The following is an 18,604-nucleotide window of genomic DNA, read 5'->3' as shown; positions in this document are numbered from 1 at the left end:
AATGAAAAATGGTGAATTTTATGTTTTTATCTCGAGACTGCTAAAAATATAGTCATAAACAAGAAATTTGGAAGAGAATCAAAAAAGCTAATGTGTCCTTGTCTGTCAGCTTGAGGGCCTATATAAGACTTTGTACTTCCGTAGAGTAGAGAGCTAGGGTTCTAGGACAGCTCAGTTCCTCGTTCTTTAACGGCCTATTTGCTTTATTTTTGGCCTTCTAACTATGTCACAGATGGTGTAGGTCAGTGGTTCTCCAAGTGTTGTCCCAGAATAGCAGCATTAGCATCACCTGGGTACTTGCTAGAAATGCAAATTCTCAGGCCCCACTCTAGACTGAAGGTAGAGCGTGGCTCAAGCAGTCTGTGTTTTAAGTCCTCTAGGTGATTCCCATGGTAAAGTTTAATGTCACACTGTCTTTAGGAGAGAGGGCTTTCTAGAGGCAACAGTTGTATGCCGAAGAAAACCAACTGGCAGCCTGAATTTAAGAGAATAATGTAATCCAAGGCTTTTCAGAGGGAACAGGTATGATTTATAAAGGTGTTAAGATATAAATCAAATTATTGAAACTTCATCGTATGCTATTTCTTAGCTTAAGTAAACTATATTATTCACTTTTCAAATATTTCTTTATTTGTGAGTTTGTGCTCAAATTCAAAGTGAGAAGCTTAAATCGGTCAAATTTTCTCGTACTTTACATTTTTGTGAAAGTGAGTGCTCTTTCCTTCCCAAAGCAGATGACCAAGAAACAACTGAAAAGTGTCCAACCCAAACTAATATGTTGTGTATTTTTCTTTTTGTGAATATGTTTTTCAGTGATTTCAGTTTTGAATTTGAGCCCTTTTTAATTTTAGAGTACAAGATAGTTTAAATGGTTTCAATAAGTTAAATGGTATATTTAAAATAATTTGTTTATTAGATATTCCTGAATATGCAGATAAACCCGCTTAGATAAAACAGATTTATACTCCTTATCTATATCCTTTTGACAAATTGGAATTGAAAAATAATATAAATTAATTTTTGTTTACCATGTAGACTCAAATTGTAAAATATCCAGTTATTGTTGTTTTTATCTTTTTTATTTCTAATGGTTAGGAAACGAAAGCCTAATTTTAGGTATATAATGTAAAAATTTTATAAAGCATCGTGAAAGTTCTAACATTCATTTTCCTTGAAGATAATTCCAAAGTTTTCTTTTCAAATATATGTACAATTACCATTAGGTTTCCTTGTACAGATAAGTGGATGTATGATGACTTACAATTAAAAAAAATATATTATTTTATTTGTAACACTTGAAAGCTATTTTCATACCTTACCTACTTGATCAAATTGAATTTACTTCATTTTTCTAATTTTTTTCTTAAGATTTCAATTGCATGTCTTAATCTTTTGTTCCCGGAACTCTGGAAAGTTTAGAAGAATTCACTCTGTGAGAATGTCGAGGTGACATTAGTGCAGGCAGAAGCAAGAGTTTTAAAAAGTAGGCAAATTGTAGCTTAATAGTTCATAGAGAAGTATAGCTATAAAATAAAAAATTAGATAACTGAATTCATCACTATTCCATATTACTGGACAGTATTGGAGGCTAGGAATATATTTGCTCTCTAACTAGAGAACTGTCTCTCTTCTTTCAGAAGGAATTCTGTTGTAGTGATGTGCAGGGAGGACTTTTAAGGGGCCCTTTGCACCATGCGTTTTTCTATCATATCCTTGTTGCTGATACTCCCACTACATTGCGTGTGAGTTTTCCAAGTGGTGATTCATTCATGGTCTTGGACTGTCATCTTAGTTCATTTGTGAGAATGCTGTGCTCTTTAGAGATATAAACTACTCAATCTCTTGGTGCTTTTTTCTCCTTTGTAAAAATAATGTAGTTGGATTAAAACATCCAAGACAAAGTCTACAAACTGGTGGCTTGTGGAGCCAGATCTGGTAAATGAATTTGTTTGGCTGTAATTGTCATTACATTTTTCAATTAAGAGACTTTTATGCATAGTAACATGACTGTGGTACAGCATTGAGAAGGTATAAGGACGGACATGGATATTTATTTATATATATAAATAACGTATATAATATATATATGTTATGTTAGTCACCATACAGTACATCATTGGTTTTTGATGTGGTGATCCACGATCCATTGTTTTCGTGTAACACCCAGTGCTCCATGCAGTACATGCCCTCCTTAATACCCATCACCGGGCTAACCAATCCCCCCTCCCCCCTCCCCTCTAAAACCCTGTTTGTTTCTCAGGTCCATAGTCTCTCATGGTTCATCTCTCCCTCCAATTCCCCCCCCCCATTTTTCCCTTCCTTCTCCTAATGTCCTCCATGCTATTCCTTATGTTCCACAAATAAGTGAAACCATATGATAATTGACTTTCTCTGCTTGACTTATTTCACTTAGCATAATCTCCTCCAGTCCCATCCATGTTGATGTCAAAGTTGGGTATTCATCCTTTCTGATGGCTGAGTAATATTCCATTGTATATATGGACCCCATCTTCTTTATCCATTCATCTGTTGAAGGGCATCTCAGCTCTTTCCACAGTTTGATTATTGCGGACATTGCTGCTATGAACATTGGGGTGCATATGGCCCTTCTTTTCACTACATCTGTCAGACATGGATATTTAAAAGTAGTTTTAACTCCTGTTCCTCTTTCTCCCAGCCACCTAGTTACTTTCTCTGGAGACATTCAGAACGACTACATGTTTGTGAATCATTCCAGAGTTATTACTTATACATAGAAGCATAATAGTATATTTACCTTTTTTTTTTAAACCAAATGGTTGCAAACTATATACATTGTTCTGTGTCTTGCTTTTTTTTTTTTTTCATCTATCTTGGGAATCATTCTAAATCAATATATCTAGAGCTGTCTCCTTTGTAACAAACACGTAGCAGTCCTTTGTATAGATGTATCTCACTTTTTATTTTTTCTTTCTTTCCTTCCTTCCTCCCTCCCTCCCTTTCTTCCTTCCCCACCCCCTCTCCCCCTCCCCCTTCTCCCTCCCCTTTTCCCCCTCCCCCCTTACCCTTCCTTTCTTTCAGTCTTTTTTTTCCCTTATGTCTCTCCTCCCCTTCCTGCCTTTTCAGTTAAATAATCCAATTCAAACAACAGTATCCTGCCATATTAGAAAAATCTTTATCTGGGATTTACTTTTTATTTTGAAAGGGTAAAGAGATTTATACCAGTATTATGTTTTAGACTCAGATGGTTTTTACAGAAGAAATTAGTCTGTAAGAACGTATGTTTTAAGGATCTTTTTTTCTAATTTTCTGAGTAGAGTTTTCCAGAGGGAAAAGATCTAAGAGATTGACTCTTTCTTCCTCTTTTTTTATAGATATCAGTTGAGGACCTGATTTTCCACTAGTGGTATTCATAATTTAACCTGTCCCCGTGGAGGGACATTAGAATTATATATACATTTTTGGGCGCCTGGGTGGCTCAGTTGGTTAAGCGACTGCCTTCGGCTCAGGTCATGATCCTGGAGTCCCAGGATTGAGTCCCACATCGGGCTCCCTGCTCGGCAGGGAGTCTGCTTCTCCCTCTGACCCTCCCCCCTCTCATGTGCTCTCTCTCATTCTCTCTCTCTCAAATAAATAAATGAATAAAATCTTTAAAAAAAATAGAATTATACATACATTTTTGTGTGTATTCTTTCAGTGTATCATTTCACACGTGTGCAAATATATTCGAAGGATAACAATCTAGAATTAGAATTGCTGAGTAAAGAGTATGAGCATTTACAGAGTCAATGGATGTTGCTAAATTGTCCACTGTAGTGAAACTGATTTATATCACCACAGCCAACATGCAAATGCCTTTTCCCGCCAACATATTGTTTTATTACATTATTGAACTTAGTCTGATGGAAAAGAGGAAATCTGATTATAGTTTTAATTGGTATTTCTCTTTCATGTGACATTAAACATCTTTTTAATATGTTTGAGGTTTTGTATTTCCTTTTTATGAACATGTCCTTTGTATGTTTTTCTGTTGAGTCCTTGATTTTTATCTTACTGATTTGTAAGTGCTCTTAATATAGTAAGAAAAGCAAACTCTTGTGATTTGTGATGACTGCATTTCCTATTTCATTTTGACATTTGTCAAAGAAGAATTCTTACTTCTTGTAACAGGTTTTCAGCAACTTTTTAATTGCCATATACATGCAAATATTTTTTGAGATAAAATGTATTAGTCTTTTGTGGCTTTGGGTTTTATCTTATTCTCAGAAAGGCTTTCCTAACTTTGAGATTATTAGAACAAAAACAAACCCTACCTTTTCTTCAAATGCTTTGGGGTTCTTTGAACATTTTTTTTTTTTAGATTTTATTTATTTATTAGAGAGAGAGCACAAGCAGGGGGAGCTGCAGTCAGAGAGAGAGGGAGAAGCAGGCTCCCCACTGAGCAAGGAGCCTGATGTGGGGCTCAGTCGCAGAACCCTGGAATCATGACCTGAGCTGAAGGCAGACGCTTAACCGACTGAGCCACCCAGGCGCCCCTGAACATTTTTTATTATTTGTTTTGATGTGAGAAATATTTTCCAGGTGGCTGCCCATCAACATTTATTGAATAATCCACATTTCCCCCAGTGATCTGCAGTGTTCCCTTTAGCATATACTAAATTCCTGTATATATTTGTGTTTGTATTTGGATTGTCCATACCATAGCTCTCTGTTCATGAATCAGTACCACCATTTAAGTGATTGTAGAATCATAATATCTTTTAAAATATCTCAGGGATTTTAAATAATTTGTTTATTTTGCTTTTTTTTCCATGTGTATTTTAGAATTACCATGTGCTGTATTCTTCGCTTAGCTTTTATTTTTTTTCTTGGAAGTTTTATTCTAATCAGCTTATTTTTGTTATTAAAAATGGGATTGTTTTCTTTCATTATAGAACTGTTTTTATAGCTCATGGGTTTTAATTTATTATTTTTACATGTAGCCACTTCATTAAAATTCCTCTAATAGTCAGTTTCTTTGGATTTTCCTGGTATCTACTCATATCATTTACAAGTGATGACAATTTTGTTTTCTTTTTTCTGTTTTTAAACTTCTTTCTTTCTTGACTGATGACATTGGCCACTACCTCCAGAACATGGTTAAATATTTGTGGTAAAAAATGGACGTCCTTTTTTGTTCCTGATTGTCAGTACTTCTTGGGTTTTTCCATTATACATGATGCTGACTTTGAATTGAATTTTTTGTATCTTATCATATTAGGGGGAGTTGGCCTAGTGTTTGTTTCAAAATTAAAAAAAAAAATAGATCTTATATTGACAGAACAGTTGCAAGGGTAATACACAGAAATTTTTTCCTTCCTGAACCATTTGAGGGCAAGTTGCCAGCCAACCTGATAGGCCGTTGCCTCCCTCCAAATACTTTAGTGTTTATTTCCTATAAAGAAGTACTATCTTTTTTTTTTTTTTAAAGATTTATTTATTTATTTATTTGACAGAGAGAGAGAGAGAGAGCTAGAGAGGGAACACAAGCAGGGGGAGTGGGAAAGGGAGAAGCAGGCTTCCCGCTGAGCAGGGAGCCCGATGTGGGGCTCGATCCCAGGACCCTGGGATCATGACCTGAGCCGAAGGCAGACGCTTAACGACTGAGCCACCCAGGCGCCCCAAGAAGTACTATCTTATGTAACCACATATAACCATCAAAATCAGGAAATTAACACTGATACATTACTACCATCTAATCCTCAGACCCCATTCATGTTTCTTCACTTGTCCTAATTAGGGCCTTTTATAGCCAAATTCAGTTCAAAATCATGTATTACATTTGGTTTTCATGTCTTTTTAGGCTCCTTCAATCTAAAACAGTCTTTCCTTGACTTTTATAAGCTGACACTTTTGAACATCACAAGAAAGTTAATGTGAAATGTCCCTCAACTTGAATTCGCCTGATATTTCCTTATGATTGATTTCAGGTTATGTATCTTTGGCAGAAATATCACAGAGGTATTCTGTGATCACCAAGAAATATCACCAATACTATTATTCTTTTTTGTTTGTCTTTCTGGGCAGCTCCATCTTCTCTGTAATCTTTGTCTTAAACGGTTCTAGGTCTTTTATTTTTATTAAATATTTAACTAATCCAATATGTGAATTGGTAGAAGGATGGGGAAGCAAGTGTACTGGAAACAACAAGGAGTTTTTAATCACAGTACAGACTTTCCAGTATTATGGGCTGAAGTTTCAGAATCATCCAGGAACCATGACGGTGGCAGAAATACAAAACTAGCCAAAGGATATAGAGAGGAAGAAATTGGTCATTTATTTTATTATTACTTTGATTTTATAATTATGCAGATTAGATTATTGTTTTTATTAAAGCCGTTTTGAAGAGTGTATAGAATTCTGTGCCAAAGCATTGTTTGGTCAAACAAGTTGGACTATCATATCCTTTTGACAAGGCTTTCATTTTTTCAGCTTTTATTACTCCTTTTTTTTAGTGGGTGAGTGGGGGGCAGATGGAGATGAGGGATAGAGGGAGAGGGAGAGAATCTTTTTTTTTTTTTTTTAAAGATTTTTATTTGAGAGAGAGAGCGAGAGAGAACATGAGCAGGGAGGAGAGGGAGAAGCAGGCTCCCCACAAGCAGGGAGCCTGATGCGGGGCTCGATCCCAGGACCCTGGGATCATGACCTGAGCTGAAGGCAGATGTTTGACTGAGCTACCCAGACGCCCCAGGAAGGGAGAATCTTAAGCAGGCGCCATGCTCAGCGCAGAGCCTGACCTGGGGCTCAATCTCCCGATTGCGAGATCATGACCCGAGCTAAAATCAAGAGTTGGAAGCTTAACTGACTGAGCCACCCAGGTGCCCCTCATTTTTGTCAGCTTTAAATACAATGTGTTATTATTATGCTTACATAAAATAATGATCTCCTTGCAGAATACATAATTTTGAAAGGTTTTATGATCATTAAGTTTGGGTAGTATAGATATTTGATGTCTTTTCCTCTGTCTATGGTTGTCTTTGGACTATTTTTAATTCAGTAAGAAAAAAATAATCCTTTAATTGCAATTTCAAGAGCTTATTGAAATAAAAACAAAAACAGCACTACTTACATCTTGAAAATTATAAGATCCTTGGTAAATTGGATTTTGTGTTCAATATGGTACTGAAAACATAGAAAGGAGTGTTATTCAAACTGAGTAGAAGTAGTTAGTGGTTCACTCACTAAACTTTAGTTGGACAATCCACAATTTCTTAAGGATGTGGTAAGGTCATCATTAAATATAAGTTCCTGCTTACTTAAATGGAAAGCACTGTGGAAATATAAGTAACATTGTTATCTGCACTAATGTAATAGAAATGGAAGGGGAAAGCATATGAGAATAGTGAAATTGATGGCTATCCTTGAGGGTCCTTAAATCCCTTCTGCCCTATTCTTAGTGGTGTTATGGGTTACTTTAACAAGTTAGTGTTTGCAACTAGTTTCAGTTCCTTAAGTGGAAGATACTATTTCAATTCTAAGTGTCTTTTTAGATACTCTGGAGAGCCACTCTTACCTAGCTGTTTTTCTGAAGACAAAAGTTTTACAGTTTGTTTACATGTTAAAATGTAGGGTTTTTTTGTTTTTGGTTTTTTCTTTAATTATTCCTTGAAGGGGCCAGGAACCAATGGAGGGCTGTGGTTTCTGATTTTCCTTTTTTGAACTTTCACTTTTTTTCTGCACATTAAATCTCCTAAAAGAGGCTAGGGTGAAAGGTGGGGATTGAGAAAAGGCAGCTCTTGATTGTTTGCAGGGGAGGTCCAGAATAAAGCCTTTCAAGACAATTTTAAGTCCATCATAAGATTTATATATGTGGTGAAGCTCTGAGAACTGTTACTTCTCAGTGGTGTTACAAGAACTCAGGATTTTACTAGCCCCTTTCCCCATCTTCCCTCTTTATAAAAGAGAAGCCCCCTCAATGCCATAAACACTTAAGTAAACTATACTGTACCCTTTGCATATGTCTGCATTTATATTGGTTGTTTTAGATTATAGACTCTTAGAGGACACAGTCTACCTGTTGTAACATCCCTGATCTGAAGTAAAATGCATATTAAAAAAAAAAAGGTTTTTTTCCCCTTGCAATCAGTGCCTTTCTATATACTTACGCACTTGTGACACATTTGTAGAAGGAAACGTATTTGCATCTAAGTGTCCTATCTCCCAAAGTTTCTTTCTTCAACTGGGTTAAAAAGTTTTTTTATTTGGTCTAATCTTAGTTTTGTCTTTCTTTTCCCTACTCAGGCCCAGATTGCTTTCCTTCAGGGGGAAAGAAAGGGTCAAGAAATTTTGAAGAAGGATCTTGTGAGGAGGATCAAAATGCTGGAGTATGCTCTTAAACAGGAAAGGTAATTCAATGAAATGGAAGATGATGTTCTCTTTAAAGATTGGAGTAATTTTTCTGTCATTCCTAAAACAAATCCAAATTTTAATACTTAATACTTTTGAATTCAGGAAATAGTGTCTGTAATACACATTTAAAAATGGTTGTAATATGTTAATTTAATGTTCTTGTGAATGTTTAATAATCATGACCAATAAACTGATTTACATGATTTAAAAAAAATTTAGCAACGTTTTTCCTCTTCCCTGTCCTTTCTTAAGAAACTTAGGTGTTTCCTGAGCTGTCATTATCCATTTCTTTATGGAACTGAAATCGTTTTTGAGTTGTAAAGGAAATTTCTGTGATGCTTACTCCCAATATAGCCCATATTCATATGCTCCAGTGATGATTTTTTTTTTTTTTAAGATTTTATTTATTTGACAGACAGCGAGAGAGGGAACACAAGCAGGGGGAGTGGGAGAGGGAGAAGCAGGCTTCCCGCTGAGCAGGGAGCCCAATGTGGGGCTCGATCCCAGGACCCTGGGATCATGACCTGAGCTGAAGGCAGATGCTTAATGACTGAGCCACCCCGGTGCCCCTCCAGTGATGATCTTAATAGTACTTTTCCTCATCAGATGTCCCAGTAATGATTTTTATAGTACTTTTTTTTCCTGCTCTAGGATCCAGTCTAGGAATACATATTGTATTTAGTTGTCATGCAGTTGAAAGGAGCATGGAATAGTGTGAAAGAGATTTTAGAAAGATCACCCTGACTTCGTTATGGGGGATGGACTGGAAAGATCTATGAATAGAAGCTGGAAGAGTCTAATAGTCTAGGATGAGAAATTATAACATGGTAGCTGCTGGAATAGAGGAGGCATCAGCTATGAAACATTTTAAATAGAATCCATAAAAATTATAATTCAAGAATGGTTCCCAGGTTCCTGGCTTGAGTGAAAGGTTTTTTTTTTTTTAAAGATTTTATTTATTTTTTAGAGAGCGAGCGAGAGAGAAACAGCATGAGAGGGGAGAGGGTCAGAGGGAGAAGCAGGCTCCCCGCTGAGCCGGGAGCCCGATGTGGGACTCGATCCCAGGACCCTGGGATCATGACCTGAGCCGAAGGCAGACGCTTAACCATCTGAGCCACCCAGGCGCCCGAGTGAAAGTTTTATAAGTTATCAAATGAATTAAAGATTAAGAAGTAAGTGTTGAAAAGCAGATATGGGAGTGGGACTCAGGACTAGAGATGTATACTTAGGGAACCATAAGTATTGTGGATGAAGTTATAGGAGTAGTTGAAACAAGCAGAACAAGTATTATGGGAGGAGAAGAGAGAATCAGCCGGAGCCACAGGAAATGGAAATGTTTAAGGAAAAGGCAGAAGGAGGAAGAGCCAGCAAAGGAATGGTTGGAGAAGGAAGGAGAGAGCAGTATATTGGATGCAAGCTAAAGAAGGTGACTATTGCAGATGCCCAGCAGACTCCAGGTAAGTTGGAAGCTGAAAGTAGTTATCTAGATGTGCCAGGTAGGAGCTTGCTGGTCTCCTTGCCAGGATAGTTTCAGTGAGGTAGCAGGAACATAAACCAGATCACAGGAGATTGAGGGCTGAGAACTCAGGACAGATAAAGTGGAGACAGATACAGTCGCTTATTTTTTCAAGTAGTTTGACTTTGAAAAACAGAAGAGATAACTGGCTGGGTCTAGGGAAGATTTTTTTTTTTTTTTTTTAAACTGATGGAATTCTCCTGATTCCAGAGTCACTGATTTTGTATCTTTTGAAATTTATGGAATGATTTGAGATTATTCCTGATGTTATGGCACTAAAGTGTAATAAGGAATAAAAAAGCATTTCTTTCTGGATTAGAGCTCTTAAACATTTCAGTTCTTTAACTCTGAAATTATTTTTCGAATGTTTTAATGCCAGGAATTTTTAAAAATTTTGGAGTTCTAGAACATTTCAGTTCTTCTGATTCTGAAATTATTTTTCTAATACTTTAAGCCAAGAATTTTTAAGTTTTCTTTATTGAGCATAATTTGAAACATAAAGGTAGAGAGACTAATATTTTTTATATACACCTCCAAGCCTCAACAGTTAATGTTCCTGTCATTCTTGCTTCATCTTTATCTATTTTAGAACAGCAAATTCTAGACATCTTGTCATTTACCCTGACACCTAAGTGTAAGGATCATGATTTAGAATTGCTGTGTTACAGATTTTCTAAGTAGTCCCACTTAAAAGGATCCAAAATTAAGTGAAACTGAATCTTTAACATTACAGGAAAATTACTCACCTAGCCAGGAATTTATCAAGGCATTCCTTATAGTGTGGTAGAATATGTAAAATGAGGAAATTTACGTCTAATTTTTCAAGAACACAGAGTGTTTAATCTAAGATTTACTCAGGAACTTCTATACTGAAGAACCTTAAATACTATATAAAATACAATCCTGAAACATTCCATTTTTCCCCATTTCTTTCACCTGCACTATAAAAACCCACATCTTCCTTGCCTCTGATATTTCCATATTCTAATTCATCTTCCACATTCATAGGATGCATTTTTTGAAATACAGATATTATATCCCTGCTTAAAAATATCTAGCTAATTTCAGAGATCTTAGTAAAACCTCTTACAGCCAGGCCCCTTTCTAGTCCTGTACACACACACACATACACACGCACACACACCCATGCACAAACACACACACACGGCTTTTTTTTTTGGGGGGGGGACCCATAATGTATTTTTTTCCCCACTTTTTCTTCTGCCAGAAATACTTTTCATCAATCTATTTGTCTGATTGGAAAACCACTGGTTTTTTGAGGTTTAGCTAGAATCTCATATGTTACCTTTTTTTTTGGTAGTTCTCCTTGACACCACCTTTGACAGAATTAGATAATCTCTTATCTGAATTCCTATAACATTTGATCTATCTCATAACTCTTACCACAGTGTGCTGTCGTTATTTATTTCAATTTCTATCTCTTAGCCATCTCCTTGCCTCCACCCTTAATTGACTACAAACTGCCGGTTATTCCCAGCAGCCAATACAGTGCCTGACATGTCATAAGAATTCAGAAACAGTTCATTGATTTAATCAGATTATTTTTAGCATCAACATTTAAAATGTGATTGGGATGCTGTGTTATATTCCTAGCACATTATATATAATGATAGACTTTGAAACAAAGCTGTAATGGGACTTCTTTATTATTATACATTTTTTATGCTCTTTTATCCAGTAAAGGTCAGTTGGGAGGCCTAGCTGTGTATCAGACATAGGGTTCTTAGGCATGAGATCTGCTATTTATTTTACAGTCACATTTAGACAAAAAGATAAGGGAATAAGAAGATTGGTAAGTAACACAGTGAGATGAAGTATTAAAACCATGGGAAACAATATGAGTGAGAAAGGTATTTGGCATGTTAGCTTGAATGTTGCTAAGTTGAGAAGGGTTCTGGGAGTAAGGTTTTTTCAGTGAATTTAACAGTTTAGTAGGGAGACCCTGCTTTAAGGGAACACAGCCTGTGGTAAACACGACAGTTCTTTACTTACTTTGTCTAATTTTTTATGAAATGTTAGCTCATAGTATGTTATTTTTATTAATACATTGTAAAGAATATTTTCTATTCCCCTTTTATATAAACTCTGTTGCAGTTTTCCCCAAGACCACTAGAATGCACTATAGTGCAGTATTTTTATGTAGAAATGTTCTTCTGTGTGTGTGTGTGTGTGTGTATTTTATATATATATATATATATATATATATAAATAAATGAACTGCATAATATTTTATTGCTACTTTTATTCCATCCTCAGACCAGTTACTTTCAATTGCTAGTTGACTTTTAGGAGGTATTGTTACTTTGTTTCATGGTAGATGAAAAATCTGAAGATTGACAAATATTAAGAACCTTGTTTAATTTCTGGTAACTGTAAGTAAAATTAAGTGGCTATAAATCTTATTCTCTAATAATCAACATTATTACAAATACATTGAAATAGACTAGGAAATGTTTAGTCTGGTGATGAAATCTTTGTGATTAGCAGAAGCATTGGGAATAGAGAAAAAGATGTTCTAGTTAATTTGGAACAAAAGTATTTATTAAAAATTAAAAAAAAAAGAAGAAATATATGCATGTTAATTAACCAAATAACACAATATGGTCTCCCTTTATGTATTCCTTTCCTTTGCCCAAGGAAATCTTACTAATGTCTTCCGTATTCTTCCAGAAATCTTCTATGCATATGACATATATATATATAACACATATATAAAACAAATATTCATTTTTATTTTTAATGTGTGTATATTATTACAAAACATTCTGCACATATGCAAAACATATAAGACTAATATATACTCCTATACTCGCTGCCGACCTTAAATAGAACATTAGCTATCTGTAATTTTCATAGGTTTTCTTAAGATCCTCCTCTATATAAATGTTGATTTTTCTGTTGTAACTATAAAATAATATGAATTCCAGTACTTTGCCCATTTGAGCAAATAATTTTCATTTCCTTTATACCTTTTTTGAAATATAAAAACTTCTTTATGTGAAGTGCTGAATTAGTTTTTTTAAAAAAAAATTAACTTTGAAATTTGGCTATATTATCCCCTCATTCCTTCTTTATTACTTTATTACTTTGGTTTTTCTAATTATTATTACTGTTGTTGTTATCCTAACCTTATTGCATTTAATATTTATTATAAATGGCCTCAATATTTTGGGGAAGCAAACAAATCAAAATATATAAATACATTACGTAAGTATGGCCATTTTTGATTGACCTTTAAAATTTTTACTTTATCTGGATTATTTTTTTGGTCTTAGATGTTTAAATCTGAAATGGTGAAATCAGGTTAGCCAGAAATAATTATATTCAGCTAGCTTTAAAAGGGAAATAGATAAGAATTTCTCTTCATAGTCCTTCCTGAAAAGGCAAAGGATATCATGCTAAGTGAAATAAGTCAGACTGAGAAAGACAAATACCAAATGGTTTCACTCATGTGTGTAATCTTAGAAAACAAAACAAATAAATAAACAAAAAGCAGAATCAGACCTATAAATATAGAAAACAGAGACTTACTTGACTATTAAAAAAAAATGTATTCATTCCTATTGAAATATCTTATTCAACACTGGTGATTAGGGCTGATTCCCCCTCTCTCCTTTGGATTGTTTACTGTAATGCATACTTGGTAAATCGTAATTGCCTGACAAGGCACAGAGTATTATAGATGACTTAAAGCATTTTTTTGAGTATAGGTGACACACAGTGTTACATTAGTTTCAGTTGTCCAGCACAGTGATTCATTATCTCTATATGTTATGCTATGTTTACCACGAGTGTAGCTACCATGTGTCACCATACAGTGCTATTACAATATCATCAACTGTATTCCTTGTACCTTTTATTCCTGTGACTTATTCATTCCATAACTCAAGCCTGTATCTCCCAGTCCCCTTTCTCCGTTTTGCCCATTTCCTCACTGTCCTTCCCTCTGGTAAGTCTCTGTTTTCTATATTTATAGGTCTGATTCTGCTTTTTGTTTATTTATTTGTTTTGTTTTCTAAGATTACACACATGAGTGAAACCATTTGGTATTTGTCTTTCTCAGTCTGACTTATTTCATTTAGCATGATACCCTCTGGGTCCATCCATGTTGTCACAGATAGCAAGATCTCACCCTTTTGTTATGGCTGCATAATATTCCATTGTATGTACATACCATTAGATGAGTTTTCTTTTTATAAATACATCAATTTTGAGAAAGGTTAGTCTTCTACAAGTTTATTTCATAATCCAAATTTATCTACTGCTTTTGATAGTAGAATTGTAATTTGGCAATCATCAAGAAAATTTGAATACTATAGAAACTAGAATGTTATATGTAATTATAGAAAGATGCATGGTTCCCAGTGTTACTCTTTTATTTGTTATAATGGCACTTGATGGTGTAACAACAATAAAATAATAATGACAACCACTTTGACACTGTGGAAGCCTACTTTGAAAGGTAGCCAGGACTACTGCGTACTGATGACTACTCCTATTACATATCCTAAAGTTCATTTAAATATGTTTTAAGATGGTTTGTATTTTCTTATTTCTTTGTTAGAGCCAAATACCACAAGTTGAAATATGGGACAGAATTGAATCAGGGAGATATGAAGCCTCCAAGCTATGATTCTGGTAAGCTAATTTTAAAGGAAGTTTAAGTGATTAAAAAGAAGTTGACATCTAGTATTTATAGTAGCAATATTTATAACTGCAAATTAATTTCGAATTATTTGCATATTAGTGACTTTTTCTGACCTTCTTATCTTTAGTGCTAATCATTTAGTGTCATTTAAATGATTTTCCATCACCTTTCTTCCTTTTGCCTCTTCCCCTTTCTTTAAGTTCCCCATTTTCTGCTTATGTTCTACACTTCGTGGAAAGATCAGAATTCATGGGGTAACATACTAACATAACTGTGTCTTGCTGGGTTTCCCAGTATTAATGGGAACTTTGAGATATGCGGTACAAAGTACATCATGCCCTGGAAATCCTGAGAGAAAGAGAAGGAATGATGGAGTTCACAGATTTCTTTTCAAGTACAGGGAATTCCTAATCCCTTCAACCTCATCCCCTCAGTTGCAGGTGCAAAATTGTTTTTGGATTTTCTTATGCACAGAAGATTCTGCAGCCGGACCATCTTTTAACAGCTGAAGCATTTATGATCTTTTTGTGTTATTTCTTCTTTTTTATACTACCTTCCTCTTCATCCCTACAAAAATAACACTTTGTAAACAATCAGATATTAAGGATATAGACATAATTGACTTATTAGGAGGTATAACAGATAGTAGGAAAAGTTGTTCAAGTTATGTTTCAAATGAGTATGTTTTGACGTAATTTCAGATTAAATTTCTAGATCAAATATCTGACGATACCAGTTATTGTTTATATCATTTATATGTTGAAATATATGAAATATGTGCCTTGTACTAGGGCCTCTATGTATGTTAACCTTAATTCTTAAAATAGTTGCTCATAAAGGTGATATTGTTCTTATTTTACCTATGTGAAAATTGAACTCAGAGAAGTGGAGAAACTTGCATGAGGTCACACAATTATTAAGTAATGGGAATATGGATCTGAGCCCAGGTCTAATGACTGCAACATTCATATACATATTTTTAAAGTTTGTTTGTTTATGTAATCTCTACACCAGGGTGGGGCTCGAACTCATAACCCCAAGATCAAGAGTCGCATGCTCCTCTGACTGAACCAGCCAGCTGCCCCATACCTGTAGAGTCCAAAATTCATATTAGCCCTATTTTACCACACTGCTTCTGTATTTGACAATGTATGAAAAAAACCTTATAAGATCTGAATGTGCTGCTGATTTTAAAGTTCAATTCAGTGTAGTAATGTTAACACATTTCCCCAGCTGAATACTGATCCATGAGATTCGGAGCAGTATCTGTTGATCATTGGCATATTTTTTCCTTTGTTTTTTAAATTTTTCTATCTTGCTTTGCTGTCTCTCCTTTTGACTTGAGATTCACTTAAATGTTTTAAATTTAAACTTTGTTAAAGGCTGTCCTAAAAGTATCTTGTCCAATTCACAGAAGTGATTTAATCAGGATTTTTATATTAAAAAAAGTTTGTTTCCTTATTTTTAGATATTATTTTAGGAGTATAAAAGTCTAATTGCAACATATACAAAATGTTTATAAGTAAACAACGTGGTTCTAGAAAAAGTTTGACTCTTAGGCATGTAAGTTCAACTCTGCCCTGACACTTTTAATATTTGTGATATTATTTAATCTTTCGGAGATTGCTCTGCTGCTTATCTGAAACTGGGAAAATAGTGGAAATAATTCATAACTTTCAGGTTTATTTTCTTACTTTATTTATCTTCTTTCTTATTTTCTTAGTACTAACAACACATGGTTTTAGTATAAATTCCATCTATTGATCGTTCACAGTTTATTTACAAATATTAAATATGTAATGCTTGTCAGACCCAGCTTCAAATTCAGTGAATAAGATAACAATGCCCTATTGGATTTTTACAGGGAAGATAAGAAAAAAGTGATTACAGTAAAATGACATGTATAATGGGGAAGGTAATAGGTATTATAGAGCACAATATCTAGTCCTAAGTAGTCAAATGGTGTTTAAAGTTAACATCTGAAGGACAAGTAAGAATTGGCCAGGGAAAGTGAACTTACTAAATATTTGCTGAATGAGAGGTGGGAGAAAGGCAGGGGGAAGAATCTGGCACATTTGAGAAATAAAATAACTGGCTAGTAGAGAAAGGGAGGGAAGGAGTATTTCTAAATGGAGCTAGAGAGTTAGCGGGCGAAGGGGGGAGGGCAGATGGTAAAGTATGTTACAAGGGTCTTGTAAAATATGTTAAGGAATTTACATTTTTATCCTGAGAGTTTTGAGGAGGTGTTTGAAGGATCGGATTTCTCTTAGATCCCACAGGCAGCAGTGTAGCAGGTGGATCAGATAGCCTCTGGATCTGTGACAGGGAGACTGGTGAGCAGACTGTTGCAGCCTCTTGGCTAAATGAGGAAGGCTGCCTTGACAGGCACTGACTGGATGTGAAGAGAGAAGGGGTATGTTCAGGAAATACTTACGGTGTAAAATCTGCAGGAATGAGTTCCAGTTTCGATGTAGGGAATGAAAAAAAGGGACATTCAAAGATGACCCCCACACTTCTAGTTCTCAAAACTAGGTCGGAAGTAGATTTGGAAGATGATGGGTTCGCTTTTGGATTTATTAGTTCGGCAATCAAGTGAAGATGGCTGGAGCTCAAACCAGAGGGTATGGCTTTGATATGTAGATTTGAGAGGCATCAACACATGGTCCCAAAGGCACTCAGGTCATTGTGGAGGAGGAAGAGGCGCCCCCCCCACCTCGCACTCCAGACTTTATTCAGAGTGAGAAGAGGACCTGGATTGGAGCCCTGAGGAATGGCAACACTTAAAAAACTGGTAGAAGAATAGAAAGCTGAAAAGGAAATGATAAGAATTATCTTAACAGTAGGATAGAAACCAGGATAAGAGAGGGATTCCAGAAATAAGGACTCTAAAGCACTATGATTTATAACCAGAGGTCCTAAAGAGTAGCTTTAAGATTCACAGATCTGTACCTCTGAAACAAATAATACAATATATGTTTAAAAAAAAAAAAGATAGCAGGAGGGGAAGGATGAAGGGGGGGAAATCGGAGGGGGAGACGAACCATGAGACACGATGGACTCTGAAAAACAAACTGAGGGTTCTAGAGGGGAGGGGGGTGGGAGGATGGGTTAGCCTGGTGATGGGTATTAAAGAGGGCACGTTCTGCATGGAGCACTGGGTGTTACACGCAAACAATCATGGAACACTACACCAAAAACTAATGATGTAATGTATGGTGATTAACATAATAATTAAAAAAAAAAGATTTAGTGACACATGGGTCATTACTGTGGGCAGTTTTAGGAGAAAGGTAAGGGTAGAAACAAAGACATGAGTGGAAAATGAAGACTAACTGCAGTTACCTGTAAGTCAGGAAGCTTAGATTGTGAAGGTGGAAGAGAGGGATAGCTGAAAGGGTACATGGGGTCAAGGAAAGTGTGTGTGTGTGTGTGTGTGTGTGTGTGTTTCTTAGAGGAGGAGCAAATAAAAAGGAGAGAGAAGACATATTCAGAATGGGAAGGTATCTGAAGAAGCACAGAGATTGGATTCTTAATTAGCTGGAGAATGGTGGGAGGAGCATGTCTTTTATTGTTCCCAAGAAAGAATGTAGAAGTTAGGTGATGGATTTGTAGGTTTGGGTTTCACTTTGGTGGTGGGTATTTAATATGATAGCTTTATGTGTAAGACTGGATTACCTGCTAAGAATGTATGATAGGTTTAAGAAAAGTAGAGAAGGTTTAAAATAATAATGAGCAGGAGGGCAAACTGATAATAAATAGTAGGATTGAGAAAAGCTAAGGGTCCAGTTGACAGTTGTGATCATGAGTTTATATAGATGCATTGGTTTGCATACTTGACAGCTTGGACAAAAATTAAATAGAATGGAAATAGTTCATAGTTGAATTCATTGAATTCATGGAGAGACCAAAGGGACAAGAAATTTGAGGACATAGACTAAAGAATAATTGAAGTGATAGACTGTGAACTAAAACTAGAGAGGAAAGGAAGTGAAGACAAAAGGAGGCTAAATGGGTAGAAGTGAGGGGATAGGCTATGGTCTGGAGTAGGCCAG

The 18,604-nt window shown here is 35.5% G+C and overlaps 1 protein-coding gene across 2 annotated transcripts in view; it reads left to right on the top strand.

The window, feature by feature from the left end:
• STRN (striatin) overlaps positions 1-18,604 on the top strand; it is an 89,796-nt gene that overhangs the window by 24,220 nt on the left and 46,972 nt on the right. For both annotated transcript variants that reach the window (XM_035000908.1, XM_035000909.1), the window contains exons 2-3: positions 8,260-8,363; positions 14,469-14,542. In XM_035000908.1, the coding sequence (XP_034856799.1) occupies positions 8,260-8,363; positions 14,469-14,542 (178 nt within the window). The remainder of the gene's footprint in view (positions 1-8,259; positions 8,364-14,468; positions 14,543-18,604) is intronic.

This window comes from Mirounga leonina, unplaced genomic scaffold (genome assembly GCF_011800145.1).
Source record: "Mirounga leonina isolate KUSES-001 unplaced genomic scaffold, KU_Mleo_1.0 Mir_125, whole genome shotgun sequence".
Classification (NCBI taxonomy): Eukaryota; Metazoa; Chordata; class Mammalia; order Carnivora; family Phocidae; genus Mirounga; species Mirounga leonina.
Note: the sequence above shows the minus strand (reverse complement) of the source record. Positions and strands in the feature narration are given on the sequence as shown.